At 40.0% G+C, this 18,285-nt stretch overlaps 1 protein-coding gene across 1 annotated transcript; it reads left to right on the top strand.

Moving 5' to 3' along the window:
- Window positions 1-244: 244 nt before the first annotated feature.
- On the top strand, window positions 245-17,521 carry LOC142399876 (occludin). The gene is made up of 9 exons (XM_075484427.1): window positions 245-470; window positions 3,739-4,336; window positions 5,570-5,761; window positions 6,280-6,447; window positions 11,600-11,754; window positions 13,374-13,592; window positions 14,092-14,263; window positions 15,863-15,904; window positions 16,375-17,521. The coding sequence occupies exons 2-9, from the start codon at window positions 3,758-3,760 to the stop codon at window positions 16,471-16,473; spliced, it is 1,626 nt and encodes a 541-aa protein (XP_075340542.1). The 5' UTR covers window positions 245-470; window positions 3,739-3,757; the 3' UTR covers window positions 16,474-17,521.
- Window positions 17,522-18,285: the final 764 nt, after the last annotated feature.

Genomic DNA, 18,285 nt, shown 5'->3' with positions numbered 1-18,285 from the left:
TATTTTCAGGTGGAAGACTATATCGACGTCGACGGTTATGATTTATATGTCAAACTGTTTGTCTTTAGCTTTGATTTGAGTTAAACATTTTTAATCAATTAGAACTGAGACACTTATTTCCAAAAGTGGTTACGTCTATTTTAGTATATATTTACTATATAAAGCAGAAAGGCCGGCCTCTAGCGGTTGAAACGCTGCGGTGTTGTCCGGTCACATCACCGCGGACAGGCGGGACAAAGCACTTGTTCAGAGGCCGTTGGTGGACCGTTGTCTCTGTCCGGACCAGGCGCTTAAAACGGAGAAAACTGTTTTAATATAGAGAGATTTGCCTTAACGTTATTCCGGAAACCCGCTAATATTCTGACAGACTTATATATGACATAAACTGAACCAAAATTTGCCTGGAAAAAGAGTATTAACAAGAAACACAAACGGACCCTGGACAAGTACTCCCTTCCTGCGGGTCTCAGGTAAGTAAACCACAAGGTGAATTAAGGTGATTTTTACACCAGACTTTGATTTTAAGCTGACAAACTATTTTGCATTACTTGGATTTGTATTTTTGACGACGTTTTGTAGTCTCTGCTATCCCAGCAAACGGTACATTTAACGGTAACTTGACGGTGGATTTGTAACCTCGACAGGTAGATCCCCAGTCAAATGAGGCAAGTTAGGAAACAACATTTCCGTGCCAACTTACTGTTCGCTGTCGATCACAAAAAGACGATGTGCATCATAAATCTGCTGGTATGAAGAAACACGATGGTTTGAATTGGGTTGGAAATACAATAAATCAAGTTTATATCAACACTTCTTCGTTATGGACAAACAAAAGTGGAGCCCCATCAACAAAAATCACAATCACATTGCTCACTACCACTGAGTTTTAAAAACTTTTTGGGGATTTTAAAGTTTTTTTTTTTTAAGTAAATGAACCCCTAATAAACATGAAAGTACTACCATAAGTTTGACTTGTATGCGAAGTTTATATATGGTAAGAAAAACACATAAATCTGCAGTGGAAATCATCATTTTAAGATGCGATGCCACTAAAAGCTACTGTAATGATTAAATACACCCAGGTAGGAGTTTATTGATCACACCTGGTTTAAAAGTAGCACAGTCCTATACTGCTGCAGCATTAAAAATGGTATAATGTTCAGTTTTTGTTGAAGCTATAGTGTATTACTCTGTTGATGGGTGTTTATTATATGGTAGTCTCACTTAACTAAATTAATAAATTAATCAAATAACTGAATGCAGTCTTTATTGTAGGATCTGTTACTTAATCTGCTTCAATTTCACCTGCTTGTTGACTCATTTTGAAAGTTTAATAGCCTTGCACAAGTCTCCAAAAATACAGTAAGTTGGATCAGCACTTACTGTTTCCAAAAAAGTGTACTTAGAATAAACGTATGCAGTTCAATGCACATCTTCATGCTTGAGGACATCTTACAGTGTGGTGTCTTAGGGCAGGAAGTCTCGGCTGACTGCTGGGGTATAGGCCTATGTCAGTGGGTCTCAGCCTACATTGGGCAGAGGCCTAATTGTTTTTGACAGATATAAGACATGTGACTGTAGAACTGGAATTCCATTATAAGCAGCAGATGATAGACTCTCTGTGTTGCAGTGAAGCTCAGCCAGCAACTGGTGGGTGTCTGACCTGACCTGTAGCTGACTCTGTGCTTTCTGCCCAGCCTGAAAAGCAGACGTGTGAGCCAGATTTAGGCACGCTACTATTACCACTGCCACTTAAAGAGCTTCTCCCCAGAGGCATTTATCTGGAATAATGAAAGTAATGATAATATCTGCAAACCAACAGGTCAATAACAATGGCTGTGTGAGATGCAAACACACCAACGTCAATGTGAGTCTTTGACTGAAACTAATTTGCTTTGAACAGTGTTCAAGGTCTTTTAAGGTTGAGTGGGGTGGCCTGACTTGAGTTTCATTACTCTAAATGATCTTGAGCCTTAGATTACTTCCTGCTTACTTCCACTTATCCATATAATCAAACACTGTAGCAGGAAATGAGCTAAAACCCAGTCTCTCACAGGACAGACAGACTGTTGATCAATAATAAGGGTCACCTGACACGGTTGTGCACAACACACCATCCACCTCAGTCCTCTCAGGAGAAACACAGAAGAGCCCTTGTTTGATCCTCCCTGGACAGAGCCCCAATTTTCTTTCTTTCTTTCTTTTTTTAGTATTCCTGGCTCCATAGCAACACTGTTCCCGTGACGAGTAGCCTTGACTTTTGCTCCTCCTTCTCCAAAACAAAGGCAAGAAGTTATGGAGGGAGGAGTTATGGAGGAGAGGGTTAGGGGGGCAGAGCAGGGTATAATGGGAAGGTGTCTGGGATGGAGGCTCTGAGGCGAGGCCTCGTCTCCTGTGTGTGCCCAAGTCCTATAAAGAAAGAAGAGTTATTAAGCTGTGCGCAGCGCCAAAGACTGTATCTCTGTCCGAATGTCTAAACGTCTGAATGGACGGTTATCGTGTTTTTTGTCTTCTACACAGTCCTGCAAAGATGTCAGAATGAGGACAAGATTTAGATGCCCCGAGCGGTTTTGTGGTTAGAGCCAGGACTGGTGCCAATAAGCTCAGCAAGACAGCACTTTGCAAAGATCTTAGATATTGATATATTGGTACATAGAAACTTGGATAAGTCCAAAACCAAATGATATTCAATGTCTTTAACACAAAGACAAAGAAAATCATCCAGTGGTCTCATTTGAAATGCTTGGGCTGATGATGCTTATATAATATATTTCAATAACCCAACAACTCTTTTCAGATTAATTTCTTTGTCTGTGGACAGAAATCACAAGTCATTCTGATTCAACAAGAAATAGTTTGAACACATGAATGTGAATTATGAATGAATCCCTTAAATGTAATAAAACATCATATGCCGTTGTCTGTTGCATATGTAAGAGCACATTGAACTCAGCAGAGTTTCCACATCAAATGTAGAGTAAAATGAGAGATAAGGTAAGGAAATGATTGAATTGACATAAAAGCTCTACTTCTGTCTTCTACTGTAACCATGTCCTGTTGTTTATGACTCCAGTTTGACTCCAGTCAAACATGTAGGCCACCCACTCCCTGTAGAGCTCAGTGTAGCAGAATGGACATTGTTAGGTTGTTTACACAGTCGCCTTGGGTATCTCTGTAAGATTTGTAGCAGAAAACAAAAATTTTTCAGTTGAATGGGGAGGATGTGAAATGTTCAAAGTCTTTTCATTGTGTGGGCGAGAGAGAGAGAGACTCCTACAGCCTGTAAAGAGGCTAAAAAGGCAAGTATTGTTGTTCTCTCCCTGTCCTGGTACTAACGTCTCCACACACTCTGACTCAAAGCCTCAAAGATTGGTTCTTTTAATATCTCTTATTTCTGTCAACATATCAAATCAGGTGTACAATCCATTTTATTATGATTTAAGTAATGAATATTTAGGTTTCAGTGACACATAATTGACTTAACATCAGAGAAAATGAAAATTGCCCAAACATGCCTGAGTTTTACCCTCCTTAAATCACTCCCCTTAGAAACGGTAAAACATTTACACCGTCCTATGACTTAGCTTCATTATCAAAGGCGGTCACGCCTTACTTTCCCATATCTGTGCATGTGCACGTAGCATTAGTCATATCAGTTCTGCTAAAAACAGTGTAGGACTGCTCTTCTTAGTCTGATCTCTTCGCTGACTCGTTTTGATTTGGTGTTTCTGTGTACAGTTCTGGACATCTTTGAGTGATGTTTGACCAGCAGCATTACGACAGCCCACCAGTCTACAGTCCTCCTTTCACCTCTACATCCAACAATGGCTATGGACCTCCGGGCAGCTTCCACGTTCCTCAGAGTGACTACAATGCATACCCACCTCCACCAGGATCTTACTACATTGAGGAGAAACCGCTGCACTTCTACAAATGGCTGTCACCTCCTGGGATCGTCAAGGCCATGATGGCAACGGTGCTGGTGCTGTGCGTGGCGATATTTGCCTGCGTGGCTTCAACTCTCATGTGGGACATGCAATACGGATATGGATCGGGTTATTATGGTTCTGGTGCGGGCTACGGCAGCGGAGGATACATCGGAGGAAGCTATGGCTCAGGGTATGGTGGTTATGGAGGAGGGTACGGTGGCTATGGAAACCAAGGCTCATATGTTTCTCCGTACTCGGCCAAAACTGCCATGATTGCTATGGCCGCCATTAACTTCATCGGATCACTGGCCTTCTTCATTGTCAGCTTCTCTAAATCCAACACAGTCCGCAGCAGGAAGTTTTTCCTGGCCCTCCTAATAACCAGCGCCATCATGGCTGTCCTGCAGGTAACATTTGTACTCTACTCCTAATCTTTTATAAATCTGGTGAATAAGATGATGTCATGAAATGTGAAAATAGCTGGTTGACCATTCCTACTGATGCCCAATATTTAATTTCCCAACAGTGGATTAGTTTTGTAAAAGCAGTAAAGAAAACACAGTGAACTGTGCTGAAAGAGCTCTTTCCTCTTTGGCTGCTGGTCTGCGATCAGACAGTATGATTTTGATGGAATGTGTGATTTTCAAATCTCCTAGTTTCCACAATTTAATAACTTGTATTTTATCTTCTAGAGTGAAGACATTATTTGTAATAATTACTTGCTCATTGTTGCTGCTGCATATGTTTGTCACTTTATGTTTAACTTCTTGTCATTCGTGTGTTCACCAAAACCAAATATTATAAGGTTCATGTTTGTAATAGTGGGAGAAACTTACACAAACATCCTCCTCTGAAAAAAGATATTTAGTCTTCTCTGATGTGTTTATGGAAGTTAGCCAAAACAAATAAGTTGAACTGGCAGCACAATTTAAATTATACCTAATTTAGCATCTCACCCGAATCATACATTATTCACAAAAAGACTGTTAATCGTGCAAACTGAATGAGTTTCAGTGAGTTACGTTGGCATTTCTTTGCTGTTGCAGCTCACATGAATCACAAATATTTGAAGATTTCCTTCTCATACCTCAACCCACAATTAACAGCGTTAACGGCTGTTTCTGTTATGAGTGGTATTTATATGACTGTAATTGAGAAACAGCAAATACCAGATTCATTATACGAGTTCAACTCTGCTCCCACCCAGCGCAAAATGTTGAATTGATTAGAACTTATGATCTTATAGATGCTCATCCAAGTGTTTGATTATCTCAAAATTGCAATTAAATTCATGTCCTCAAGAGTATCTTTGTGTTAGCAGTTGTAAATGATTGCAGCTCTTTACTAAGATCCTGGCAAGGCCTTATTAGATCAATATTATATAACACTAGAGGGGCATCTAAGATATTTCAGTCCAACATGATGGCCGTGTCCTTCTTGTAATGTACCCTTTGCACTTACAGTATGTCCAGTACAGTCTGTGATAAGACTGCTGCTGAATGAGTGTCATCACGGGATCTGAGTATTGCCTTAGTCATATCTAAATGGAGTGAGAAAAGGGTACTTCTAGCAGCTGACAGATATATTTATATATGAGTATGACTCAATGTGTCAATGCACTGATATTGTGTCTTTTTCAGGGCATCATAACCATTGTCTACATTGTTGGGGTGAATCCCATGGCTCAAAGCTCTTCCAATATTATATACAATCCAATGCTCATGATGTGCCAGAACCTTTATCAGAGCGGCTATTCCCAAGCGGGAGGAGTGGGAGGCTTCCCCATATACAACCAGTACCTTTACCATTACTGCTTTGTGGACCCACAGGAGGTGTGTAATTCTTTCTATAGATGTTTTGTTTGTATTTAGTTGGATGGGTTTGGTTTCTAGAATTACTTCAGCTAGATTTAGTGACCTAATTTGAATGAGTAGCAAAACCCACAATATATTTTCATAGATAATGACAGTGATCCATTACAGGTTTAGAGTATGTTTTTTTCTTATTTCTAACGATGAAAGGACCTTTAGCTAAAGCTTACTGTGATGTTTCCAGATGGGTTTGGTTCATTTTGTCTGAACAAAAATATGAAAACAAATGTATTTTAGTACAATATTATTAAAACACGTCATGTTCTCCAACATTAGTGTAGAAAATAGTTTAAAACTTTGGGAAAAGATCACATTTCTGAAGGTATCTGTTTCATGAAGCACTGTTGACACAAATTGTGATGTTTCTTGTAATGACATGAGTCTCTGTACATTTAGTACCGGGATAAACCAACTTTATCAGATAGCTTATCTCCTTGAGAGCTTTCTAGATTTCATCCACATGTTTTTTGCTCTACTAGGGAGTTGCCATGATGTGTGGGTTCCTGGTCGTCATCGCTTTGGGGGTTGCTGCTTTCTATGCACAGAAAACAAGAGGGAAGATCTGGCGCTATGGAAAACCAAATATCTACTGGGATCAGCCACTAGTTGGTGGGAGGGCCTCAGAAGGCAGAGATGTGGAGGAATGGGTAAGAGACAGCTGGATTGTAAACTCACTTTAATAAGACTGTGTTTACATGGGATTTAAAAAGAAGGGAGAAAATTAAAGTTTGACGTGAACTGACCTTGAACTTCCAGTCAAAAGAACAGCGTCATACAGTGTTTAAATTCTGGTTAGAGAAGGAATACAATGTTCACAGACAGATTTGATTAGATTATCAAACGTTGAACCATAGTGGCTTTTCTGGGTTACGGATTCAGCCACCAACTATGTCACAACCCTTCTCCTCAGGCAAAGTAGCAGACTAAATAGGTCAGCAGCTAGGTAGTCATTGCCCTGCTTAGGTGGTCATGAGGGATAAAGACAGGTATTGCGGTGATGTAGGTGCTGTAAATAGCAAATTTGAGACTTGGATATTCTTGAGGCTAATAACAAGTAGTAGTTAAGCTTTTTTTTTTTAACATTGTTACATGTTCAGAAAGATTTTGACGACAAGCTTTCACCCCTCATTTATTTTCATTGTTTTTTCTTTATGAGTTGAAAGTCCAATAAGAGCTTCTTATGGATATGTCAGTTTATAGGATCCAGTTGGGAAACAGTCACACTACGGAACAAGGTTTGCTCTCACTGAGTCACTTTGTTCAGGGTCATGGCTGATAGTAGTGAGTTATATTATGCCCCTGGTCCACATCCTGGTTTCACTCTGAATAATCATTAACCACCTGAGATGATAGTGAGAAGGCAAGTGGTTTCCAGAGAGCCTGCTTTATGTTTTTAAACGTCAACAACATGCTAGTCATATAAGACTTAAACCTAAGATAGGGGTAAATTATTGACTTGACCTGCCACATTTCAAATGATGCCTGTTGCATGAATGAAATTATTAACACAAGCTTGGAGGGTTTAAAATTCAGTTATCTACAAGGACCTTTAAAAGGGTACATAGACTTTTTGTAAACTAAATAAAATAGAGTAATCTGTAAAAAAAAATCATTTAAGTGGAATGTGTCTCACTAGAATATTTCCTTGCGTTCACAATAGTGCTTAATCTTGGCAATGATACAAGTTTCCTTCTCTGTACACATTGTTCACATCCAGTGTGCTGCTGCACACTGTCGACAGCACAGATCAACAAATGCAGATGGCTTTCAGTACATAGAGGGAATCAAGTGAAAGTTAAAATGAAACAATACTTCTTGAATGTCCTTTCTCCCCGTCAGTTCCCCATTCACCCATTGATTTGACCAAGCTAACCTGTTCGGTTAAAAGAGGGGAGTATGGCTGCTTAAAGTGTTTCTAAAGATTTTAGGTTTCTCTTATACCAGATTTTTCTTTGGAATATTAATAAACCCAAACTAACCCTAATCCTAAATGTGTAGTTGAATGAAACTCGTGATTTGATTAAATTAGTTATCAAAGATGCCAAGAATGCTGTTGGTCACAGTGCATCTTTTGCAAAGACTGGGAAATACCAGAAGCAGCACGAAACAGGCATGTGGTTATATTGGATTATATAGAGCTGTTTGTTTTGAAAAGAGGGTGTCATTGCATGGAGTATGGCATCATGCCCACAGAGGTGTCTCCTATGGCTGGCAGAGTAAATCCCCTGACTAGCACTAGTGTGTAATAATGGAGCCATGCTCACTGATGTCATCAGGCTTATTGTAGGTATAGTCGTGTAGTGAGCGCTACCACTTCATTTAGGAACTTCACAAACAGTCTGCAAGCAAACAGCTGCTGTGACAAAGCGTACGGAATATGTTTAAGGGTTATAAAGGCAACAGAGTTTCAAAGAAAGGTTAGTCTTATAAAATTCCATAACGAATGCTAATAGATTTTTTTTAGATTTAAAGATAAAATAACATCTGAAATGTAGGTTGTGACATTGCTGATTGTCTACAAAAGCTGGTCATTCAAAGTGGGCCTTTATCTGACGGTCATATATCCTGTAATAAATATATATATATACTCTAACCCTTAGTTACAAGGTTTCCATATGTCTTTATTTTCCTCATACTGTTAATCTTCCAATTTTTCCTTTTTTACGAGTGCCTGATCATGCATTGTCATCATACTAAATGAAATATCAGGCTTGTTTGGTTCCTTTAAAAGCATACAGAGGCTGATCTGAGATTGGATCTGTCTCTGTTGTGGAGCTCGGGAGGCCTGGCCTGCTCTGATGACCTCACGCACACACACAGGCTTCATTCAGCTCAGCCAGGGTTGGGGGGGCTGCATTGTGTCCGCAGCATGAAGTCATCAGAGTTGGTTTCTGTCTGTGTGCTGCAGCAAATGAAATACTGCACAGATGGAGAGAAAAAGCATCTGGTTTCATGGACATGGATTAAAAGATCCATACAGAGAATGAATTTGGTTTGAAACAGTCATATAAAATTATAAGGACCGGACAACACAATCACAAATAGGATATTAAATGTAAGTTAATATGTTGAACCTTTAGAAATAATGCCTTTGTTCCACATTAGTGTCTGAGCGGTGTGGTTCATGGTTCATCCATTTATAAAAGGAAGAGTGAATAATCAAGCTGAGCAATGTGTGGGAAACCTTGCATTGTCATTTTTCTTAGTCCATTTGATTTAAATGGTAATCTTTTTGCTTGTATTGGCCATGTATTTGTCATCTTTGTAACCTTAAGCAGAACATTTCTACGGCTCTTGTTTTCAGCTACCTCTGACTCATTTCCACTATCAGTTAACTTTAAAGAGCTTGTTAAAGAATCAACTATGGGAAATAGTTTTGAATTCTCTTTCCAGTGTTTTAGCTCTTTTTCTTTCTGTTACAGCTCTGTCACTCCTGCTCAGGATAGTTTGCTGTAGAGCTACAAACGGGCACAATCCTCCTGGCTGAAGCTCATGTCTGCAGTGACAAGTGGTTCTTAGCCATTCAAGAGTAGTTTTAAGATATTCAAGCGTGGCTTTTACTTAAGCAGACCGTTGACACAAATCTCCTTTTTATTAACTCTGTGCCTCTTCTTTTCTTTCACCTTGATTTCTACCATATTACATCACGACTCTCTAGTCGTTCCCTCATGTTTTACATACATACTGTTTCTCCATCAACATTCACCACTGTCTCAGGTCCTTTGTACATCTGTCTCCACCCTCACCTCCTGGCTTTGCTTCACCAGGTTCAGAGCGCTGACATTCTTACCGTGCTTACACACTCTGCTGCTGTGCTGCACACTGAGACCACATTGTTGGGATTCTTACACGAACCACTCTCTTCAAACAAGATTGTCCCGCAAATGAAAGAACAGCAGCCACCCCCACCCAAGCACTCCACCCAACATGATTATTGTTTTTTAGGGAATGGCTGATGTTTTCTCTGTGAGCAATTCACTCGTTGAAATTTCCCCTAAAAGCTTTAATACATTAGATTCTGTTCAAATACTACAAAGCATTTATAGAAAAGTAACATTTGTTTTTTAAGATTAAACATAATCTTTCCTGAGAGTAAATATGATTTAAGCACTTTAAGCCACAAAGATGCACGGGGGGGGTTACGCTCTTCCTGCAAGTGATTGTACATTTATTTGTGGTTAGAGCCAGTCTGGTGGAGCGAAATGGTGTCGACTTTAGGACCCCCGGTGTGATCTCCACTCCTTCAGTATTTTTAATGCTGTCTGAGCTGACTGTCAAGTATTCCTTTAAGCATCCACATGTCCAGAATATATTTGATATAGTCCCAGTTTCTGCCTTACATCTAGTTTAATATTCTTAGTAGTTTCTACTCATCTTACCACATGTATCAAATGAAATGCAGACATGTGTATTGACGAGTGAAGAACACTGAAAGGCTTTAAGAGTCATCTCCTATTCAGAATCTGCCAAAGCATAGATAAAGTCCATTTTCCCTTTAGCGTTTGCATTAGGAGCTTTATTTTCATGAGGCTCATGAGTCGGTTATAAGCAAAGGATAGAAAACCTTTTGGATTATCTTTTTCTTGCATCATAATATTTATCTGGAAATCCTCCATAGGAGTAAGCCTAACATCCCGCCATATTCCAGTGTAATCTCTAACTTGTAGATATTTTAGTACATGTGCCAGAGGAAGTCCAGTCTGGATTTTTCATATAATTTCAGGTTATTATAAGAATACATATACCTCTGTTTAACCAGTCTGTAGTGAGAAAGTCTGTCAAAAGTCTTGGGTAAAAGGGAGATCAAATGAAATCAGCTGAGCTGTATATCGTGTGAACACTATATGAGCAAAGTAAATATTAGGAAATCATGCTGACATGTGTAACCCCAAAAAGCACAGTGAGTTTTATAAAGTATCGAACCTCTGGCCACGGCACAGTGTCCGCTCATATGAAGCCAGACTAACCAGCCAGGTTTCAGAACAAGATTAGGATTTGTTTTACTTTAGCTACTACTGCTAAGTGCAGAGGTCTTGTGAAGGTCATCGAGTGACTGACGCAAGTCTTACTGAAGAGAAAAGTGACCAACCCCGAAGGTTTCATTGTGAGAAGTTCCTCCATTCAGGCTCTTTGACCTTACAGGAAGGACTTTGGAACGCAGATTAAGGCAAATGTTTTTACATGAGGACTGAAAGGAAGAGAAGATCCGTTCCAGGTGTTCACGCAGTTAAGGAACAATAGAAAGAAGGGAAAGCACAGATGGAGTTATTGTCCATTTTCTTGTATGTATAATAGTGCAATATTATACCATTTTAGGTAGAAGGCTATCAGAAGCACCTTAATTATCCTGTGATTTAGTGATTTAGTCCTGTGTTTTATAATTAACCTGTGGATCTCCTTTTTCTTGACCTTTTCAGCACTGTGAACCAAGCAGAAAACCCCCATTTTACTGAAGGGCTGTCTAATTTCATGCCTGACTGCTCACTCAGACTCTGAGCCGTAATTAACATACTTTTTCTCTGACTTTGGTGTCTCCTCAAACAGCCATTGTTCGAGCTAGTCCTTTCCAGGTTGATTTTTCACTTCTCAGTTTTGGGACATTTCTCAGACTCATGATGATAATAGATGATCACATTTAAACGGATCTGCCACTACTTAAGACATAGTTGGGAAATGGTTTATTGAACAGGGTATCAGTCGAAAACAAATGAGCCTGTGAGGGGGGATGTTCTTTGTGATCGTTAGAGTTTGTTTGTATTTGCTCAGCTTATTCTTTGTGTTTTTTCCTTCCTGCTGTAGGTGAACAATGTGGAGGAAAACCACAGTGTTCAGGATGCCCCTACCCTGCTGGTGTCGGAGAAGGGAGGTGGGCTGCTCAACGCCTCAGCTAACAGCGTCCTCTCCTACCCTCCCACCAAGGTGGATAGCAGCTCATATGATGGGGATGACAACCAGTAGGTGACCCTGTTCCTCAATGCCTTTACTGGGATTTTTTATATTTACATCTTGTGGGGTTTTCTGGTTTGAAAATGACATGACTGCACAAAAATGTAACACTGTCCAGCTGTCGGACATAAATATATATGCTCTACTTTAGTATATCTTATTTAAAAGATGACATAAAGCTAACTTTACCTTAAGTTTGGCATCACGCTTTAATTAACATTTGATATCTATGCACAGATGTGTGCAGGCACATGTTTTATGGTCACAGTGAAACTGAGGTGATGAGATCACTTTGTTGGTTAATGGCATCAATAAACATGATAACTACATTTGACTGAAAATAACTCTGTGTACATTAACCCGATCTGCAGATTAGTCATCAAAAAACATCTTTTAGAGTAAAAAGTGTGTAGGTTTTGTCAGCTGTGAATGTCTCCTACTGTGTGGAAACTGGGTCAGTATACTGTAAAGCATTGCCCACAATGAGTGAACTTCCAAACATGTGACTTCCACATCAGTTCTAATCACTAGTCTGTTTTAAAGCCCATGGAAACATATTGCCCTGCACACAAGCAAGAGCTGTGCATGAACTTTGAGCTTTCGTTGGATTAACTCCCTTTTTTCCCCCCGCTCGTTCATTGAATTCTCCAGGGAGAAGAATATGCCGCATGTTTCTGAACTAATGCACTTGCCTATCATCAAAGACGGGAACTATTTCTTAAGCACCTTATTTTTGTTCGTTCTTGTGTTTTTAAGACGACTGCGACTGACAGATTGTGTCGTGTACATTCCTAGATTTGCAAAATGCCTCTTGGAAAACAAGTCGGTCTCATGCCAGAAATGTACTTGAAATGACCTGAGTTGCAAGCTGAGTTGTCAACAACACAAAGTAATAAATTCTACACAAACCGGGGTTTGAATCGGCTCAAAGTACACAACATTTGAATGATTTCCTTTCCACAAAGTAAACAGGGCTGGCCTCTCATAAGCAGAAGAATGTTAGCCTGGAGACCTGCAGTGTGCTCTGTTGTTGACATGATTCGGCTTTATAAGAACTAGTTATATCTGTGCCATTGAATTTGGATTCCTCCACAAATCCCTACAAACCAACAAAATTGAGTGTTTTGCCCATGACCTAATGAAGAGCTGTACCTGTTTCCGGTCTGATTGAATGGTGTCAGCAACAATAATCATTAGTGGTTCAAAATGTCTACCTTCCTGCATATGGCATCTGTCAGTTAATAAGCCCCTGTGTTATTTTGCCCTTGATGAGATTGGAGCTTAATTTCTTTCTATATACGTTTTTTTTACCCAGCTCATTCAGTTGTTTTAAGACATTTTTTTAAAACTATAACGTATGATTTGGGGTTTGTGTTTTACTTTACAACGAATATCTTTGCAAAAAAGATTAACAGTAAGATTGTTACAAATACATTTTCAGTCTCACCTGACGCTCCAGCCAGATCACCCCACTACAAAACCTAGTAACTAGGGTAAAAAAAAACAGCCGTGGGTAACAGTTTTAATGTAAAAATAAGATCTCACAGCTTTAATCTTGTCGTGAGGGGGTCCCTGTGCCCTCCAGCTGAGGAACATGTGTTTCTCATCTCTTTTGACTGTCCCACAGATACTCAGAGAGAACAACCAGACGGCCATCTGAAATGTTCTCTAATGGTGGGAGAATCAGCTCCAGCCCCTCAGAGGAGACGGGGGGAGGTCGCAAACCCTCTGCCAACAGGGGCAAGAGACGCAGACGCAACCCTGAGCTGGATGAGTCTCAATATGAAACCGAGTACACCACAGGAGGAGAGACGGGCAATGAACTTGATATGGAGGAATGGGAGCGGTGAGTGGTGCTCTTTAGTGTCTGTGCCACCTAATCTTTGAGCTTCTCACTCACTGTCTGGATTAGAGATGAAAATATCATTAGTCAAGAATTGAGGATTTAGATTATATTCAAATACTGTTGCTCCCTCAGGACAAGACCCACATTCTTCGACATAACTTAATATCTATAAGCTCAGAAAAACAAGCTTTTGTAACATTAACTTAATTTAGAAATCAGCCGGAACATATTTATGTGCTATATGGAGCCAAAAGGTGGCGGATTCCTAAACCGCATGCTTAGTAAAGGTCACAGTCTGTATTCCTGTTAATCTTCTAAGGCATGCCAATTCACACTGAACTCAGGCATAATGAGAGAAGTGGGACAAAGGTACGGAAAATAGAAAAGTGATAATCTCTGTTGCAATTTTTCAGGTCCATGTGGCAGCTGATTGAAATAAGTTTGTCCCTGTTTTTTTGTCTCTTTGCACCAACGCCTTCCCCTCGTCCTTCTCCTCCAGCACGTACCCAGCAATAACATCCGATGCTCAGCGTCACGACTATAAGAGGGAGTTTGATGCTGACCTCCGGCAGTACAAGCGACTCTGTGCCGAGATGGACGACATAAATGATCAGCTGAACAAACTCAGCCGGCAGCTGGACACACTGGAGGAAACCACCGCTAAATACCAGGTTTGAAAAACATTGTACAGCACTCACCTCACCTCCTCGACAAAAAAACACACGGCATATCTGAGAATTATAAATCAGAATTATTTCTATTTTTCCTGGTCATTTCAACACATCTGGAATACCAGGAGGAGCTGGAGGAATGTGTTTTGATTCCAGGAATTTCTCCCATATAGACTAGTTCCGTTTAAAGGGCAGCAGGGAGACATTTTACCATCTGAATAAACCTAGTCTGGCCGTTGTACACCTGAGAGTCTCCGGTACTTTCAGGGTGATGCTTGCAGCACTGAACAATTTCTGAGACTTATTTCCACAGTTCTGTCTCTCAGTCGAGCGCCACCAATCTAATAATTAACGGTTCCTTTCATGATAAATCATACAGCAGCCGGGTTTAGAAACAACTAAGCAGGGGGAGCAGCACTTGAGAGAAGACAACAAAACATAATAGAAAATAACAATTTGTTTAACAAATGATGCACAACCTTCTCAGGAAGATGCCTCATAGCCGACTTGTGTTCCTGCAACTAAAGCATCCAACTTCCTACTTTTATTGTAGCTTCAAGCAAACACAGACTTTCAGCAACAGTACAATGTTGTTATACATCAGCGGACTAATTTGGCAGGTCTTTGCCCAATTTTAGACAACAGACAAATCTGGTCAACGTTAATCTTTTTAGCTTGCTGGAAAATGTCCCTGAAATGAAAAGTTTATGGTACATTTAATCAAAATAGAGCTGTGGTCTGTCGTTTGTACTACTCTCGGGATATAATGTACCAGCTTCAGCTTAAAAGGCCTCATTTAACGAGATGTAACCAAAATGTTTGCAGTAATACAAGAATGAGTGAATAAACTGAAAGATTACACATTTTGGTTTGATCTTTTCATTGTATCTCTTCTTATTTACCAGCAAAACAACTCGGCCAGAACTTTGTCTGACGTGTAGCATTACAATAAAAAGAAACAGTCTTCTTGGAGCTCAGCTGAAGCAGCTTCAGATTGTTGAACTATTCCAGTTATCTGTGGCTACAGCATCCCTCACTATTTGTTTTCTCGATAATTAGTAGCTTTCAGTCCTGGGAGCAAGAATAAATTGTGCGTTCGGGATAAAGACCAAAAATATATTAAGAAACAGAAAGCTGATTGGATTGAAAGTCGCTTCTAAAGCTGAAGACCTTTCATGTTCTAAATGTGCTGAAGTTTTGGAGAATAATTGAAGAAAGTTGTGCCGATAGTGTGCATTGAAGGAACAGCAGAAACATCAAAGTTAAGAGCTTCACATAAGTTTGAGTACTTTGATTCTCAGTTATTGAGTCACAGGACTGATGAATTTATTCAGATCTCAAATCATTTAACATATCTGAATTCTTTGACCTGCTTCGAGGAATGCTGGAATATCTCAGTTCTTTATCTCATTTTGCTACTCGTCTATAACGACAGATAAAGACTTCCCACCCGAGAACGATTCAACTTGTATTTTCCATCATTGATCATTACGGGCCCTGTGCATGGAAGCAGAAACAGAAAAACAAGAACTCTTTGATATTCAGCGTGTTTGCGAATGATTCACAGTCTTAACAGATGTTGCTTTGTCATTCTGTCAGGCTGCCGCAGAGGAATATAACCAGCTGAAGGATCTGAAGCAGGTGAGCAAACATTTCATGTTTAGCAGTTATTCAAAGCAACACAACCCTAGATAAGTTTGTGAATATTAAAAAGACTCCTTTTGAGGTACGTTGAGTTTTGTTTTCCACATTCCCGAGGCTGAAACTGCCCCGGACGGGTCGGGGAGGGTGAGACGTCGCAGTTCAAAAGCGTTGTTTTGCCTTGCAGTCGCTTCACATTTTTGTGGCCTTTTAATGGCGTCTTTGCGGTCTCTTCAACATGATAACAAGTTAATGTGCATCGCTGCACATCTGCAAGGCTCACACTGAGATCTGCTTTTCTTTTTTAAAGTGTCGTAACATCCTACAGCTGTTGGAGGAGCTAAAGAATCCTTTGATTCTAAGCCGCTACGAACTGCCTCGTGCTGTGTTTACACTGACTTGTCTTGTAGTTTTTATTGTCCCAATGTTGAGAAGCAAACATTTAAAAATGTGCTATTTGTGCCCCGCAGACATCAGAATACCGGTCTAAGAAGAAAGAGTGTCGCAGGCTGAGACACAAACTGTTCCACATCAAGCGCATGGTGAAGGTCTACGACAAGAACCACTGAAGGATCCACTCTGTCCTGACTCTCTGCTCTTTGGTTCACACTGAAACGACTCACAGATATGGGCCAAGATACTCTCCAAAACACTGCAAGGACTGTGACATGCTGAGACCAAAGTTACAGCATACTAACGGGCACATACACACACACACACAGAGGGAACATGTGCGCTTAGAAGTACTAATCTAGACTTGTGTTTTCTTTCATTATCTTATCACTCACATATAATCGCCACTTTTGTGGAGGAAAATAATCGCAGAATCTTCAGTTGTAGCCTTTTCTAGTGTAAACAGTCCCACGTCTCTGAAGATTAAGCTCAAGTGTTTGTAGCGAGCAGCTGCGTGTGAGGAACTGAGTGAGGTGGGAGAGAGGTCGTTTGGAAGTCGTCTGATCTTCAGTCAGCCGCAATAATGGGATTTCTTTGAGCGTTTCCTCGTTTAGTCTTCACAGGTAAGAGGAGGAGCAGTATTTTACGGAGTCGTGGAGATTTTTTGCGAGCAAACGTTTTATTTTTTCCACTGTTTGTAACTACCTTAACCATCAGTAAACTGCTCACCGGTGCCACCGTGGTGATGGTATGTTTACTGATTGTGACAGGTGTGATGAGACCAAAATAAGGTGACAACCTCACCAATGAGATAAGCGTGGCACGACTGTATTGTACATACTCAATGATTACAGCTCAGACTACTACATACCAGGAACAAACTGACAGAACGCCTGTCCGAGCAGTCCTTGATATTCTTAAGTATTTGTACATACTAAAGACCTGTAGTGATTTGTTTCTTTTTTTACTCCGTGTTCATTCAAAAATTGACATTAAGCTATGCAAATTAGTCAAATTAACCACAGTTTTTATATTTTGTATCATGCACATTCCTCAACAAACCTGTCATTTGATTTGTTTCTGGTGAAATCTGTCATCATTTTGTAATAATGCATTTCATATATGATATGTAAGAGATCTCCTGTACATGTTAAAATTGTTTAGACACTCTTTTGATTTGTCATTCATTTGTATTTTTACGAAGAGCATTGTTGCCATTACAAACCGTCTGCGAGCCGTTTATTTTTTATAAGAATTCCTTTTCTTTGATGCTATTATAAAAGACCATTTTTGTAACTGTCCACTCCCGTGTTTTACGTTGTCTAAAAGAATATGAAAATTAGTACACAATAAACATCTAATTCTCAGAAGAATATTTCGTTTTCTGTTGATTTGGAGAAATCACAGTGAGCGTCCAGCAGGGGGCAGCAGAGAGACCTTTCTGTATCAACAAACTTCAGATTTCCAACAAAATAAAAACCAATCCCACTAGAAGCCACTGCGATCTGCTGCTGCCCTCTAGTGGCGTGTCTTTGAAATAATTTTACAGTAATTTGCTGTGTCTCAGTTTATCAGCCTTTACACCTACAGCACAAACCACAAACAATATGCACAACTAGTTCTCATTCAGGTTTGTTCTGCCTCAGCCTGTACATTTTGTACCATGTAAGATGGAGCCCACTGATTAGGGCACACCTTTGTGCAATAATTAATATAGTTAGAACAGTTATATTAGTACATTCTTAAAGGCTTACCGACTTTTTCTGAGAACGATTAATCTTGTCAAACAACCTGCTTAAAGTAAGTACATATAACAGAAGGTGGCTGCCGCCTGAATCTTACTTAACTATCACTGATCAAATACACTGCCTGGCCAAAAAAAAGGTCACACCAATATTTTTTTGGACTCCTCTCAGCGCTGATTACAGCACGCAGTCACTGTGGCGTCGCTTTGATATGTCACAACACTTGTTTCCATCTAGAGTTGC

The sequence above is a fragment of the Odontesthes bonariensis genome, chromosome 15, assembly GCF_027942865.1.
Source record: "Odontesthes bonariensis isolate fOdoBon6 chromosome 15, fOdoBon6.hap1, whole genome shotgun sequence".
Lineage (NCBI taxonomy): Eukaryota > Metazoa > Chordata > Actinopteri > Atheriniformes > Atherinopsidae > Odontesthes > Odontesthes bonariensis.
The sequence above is the reverse complement of the archived record's forward strand: the minus strand, read 5'-3'. Positions and strand labels throughout refer to the sequence as shown.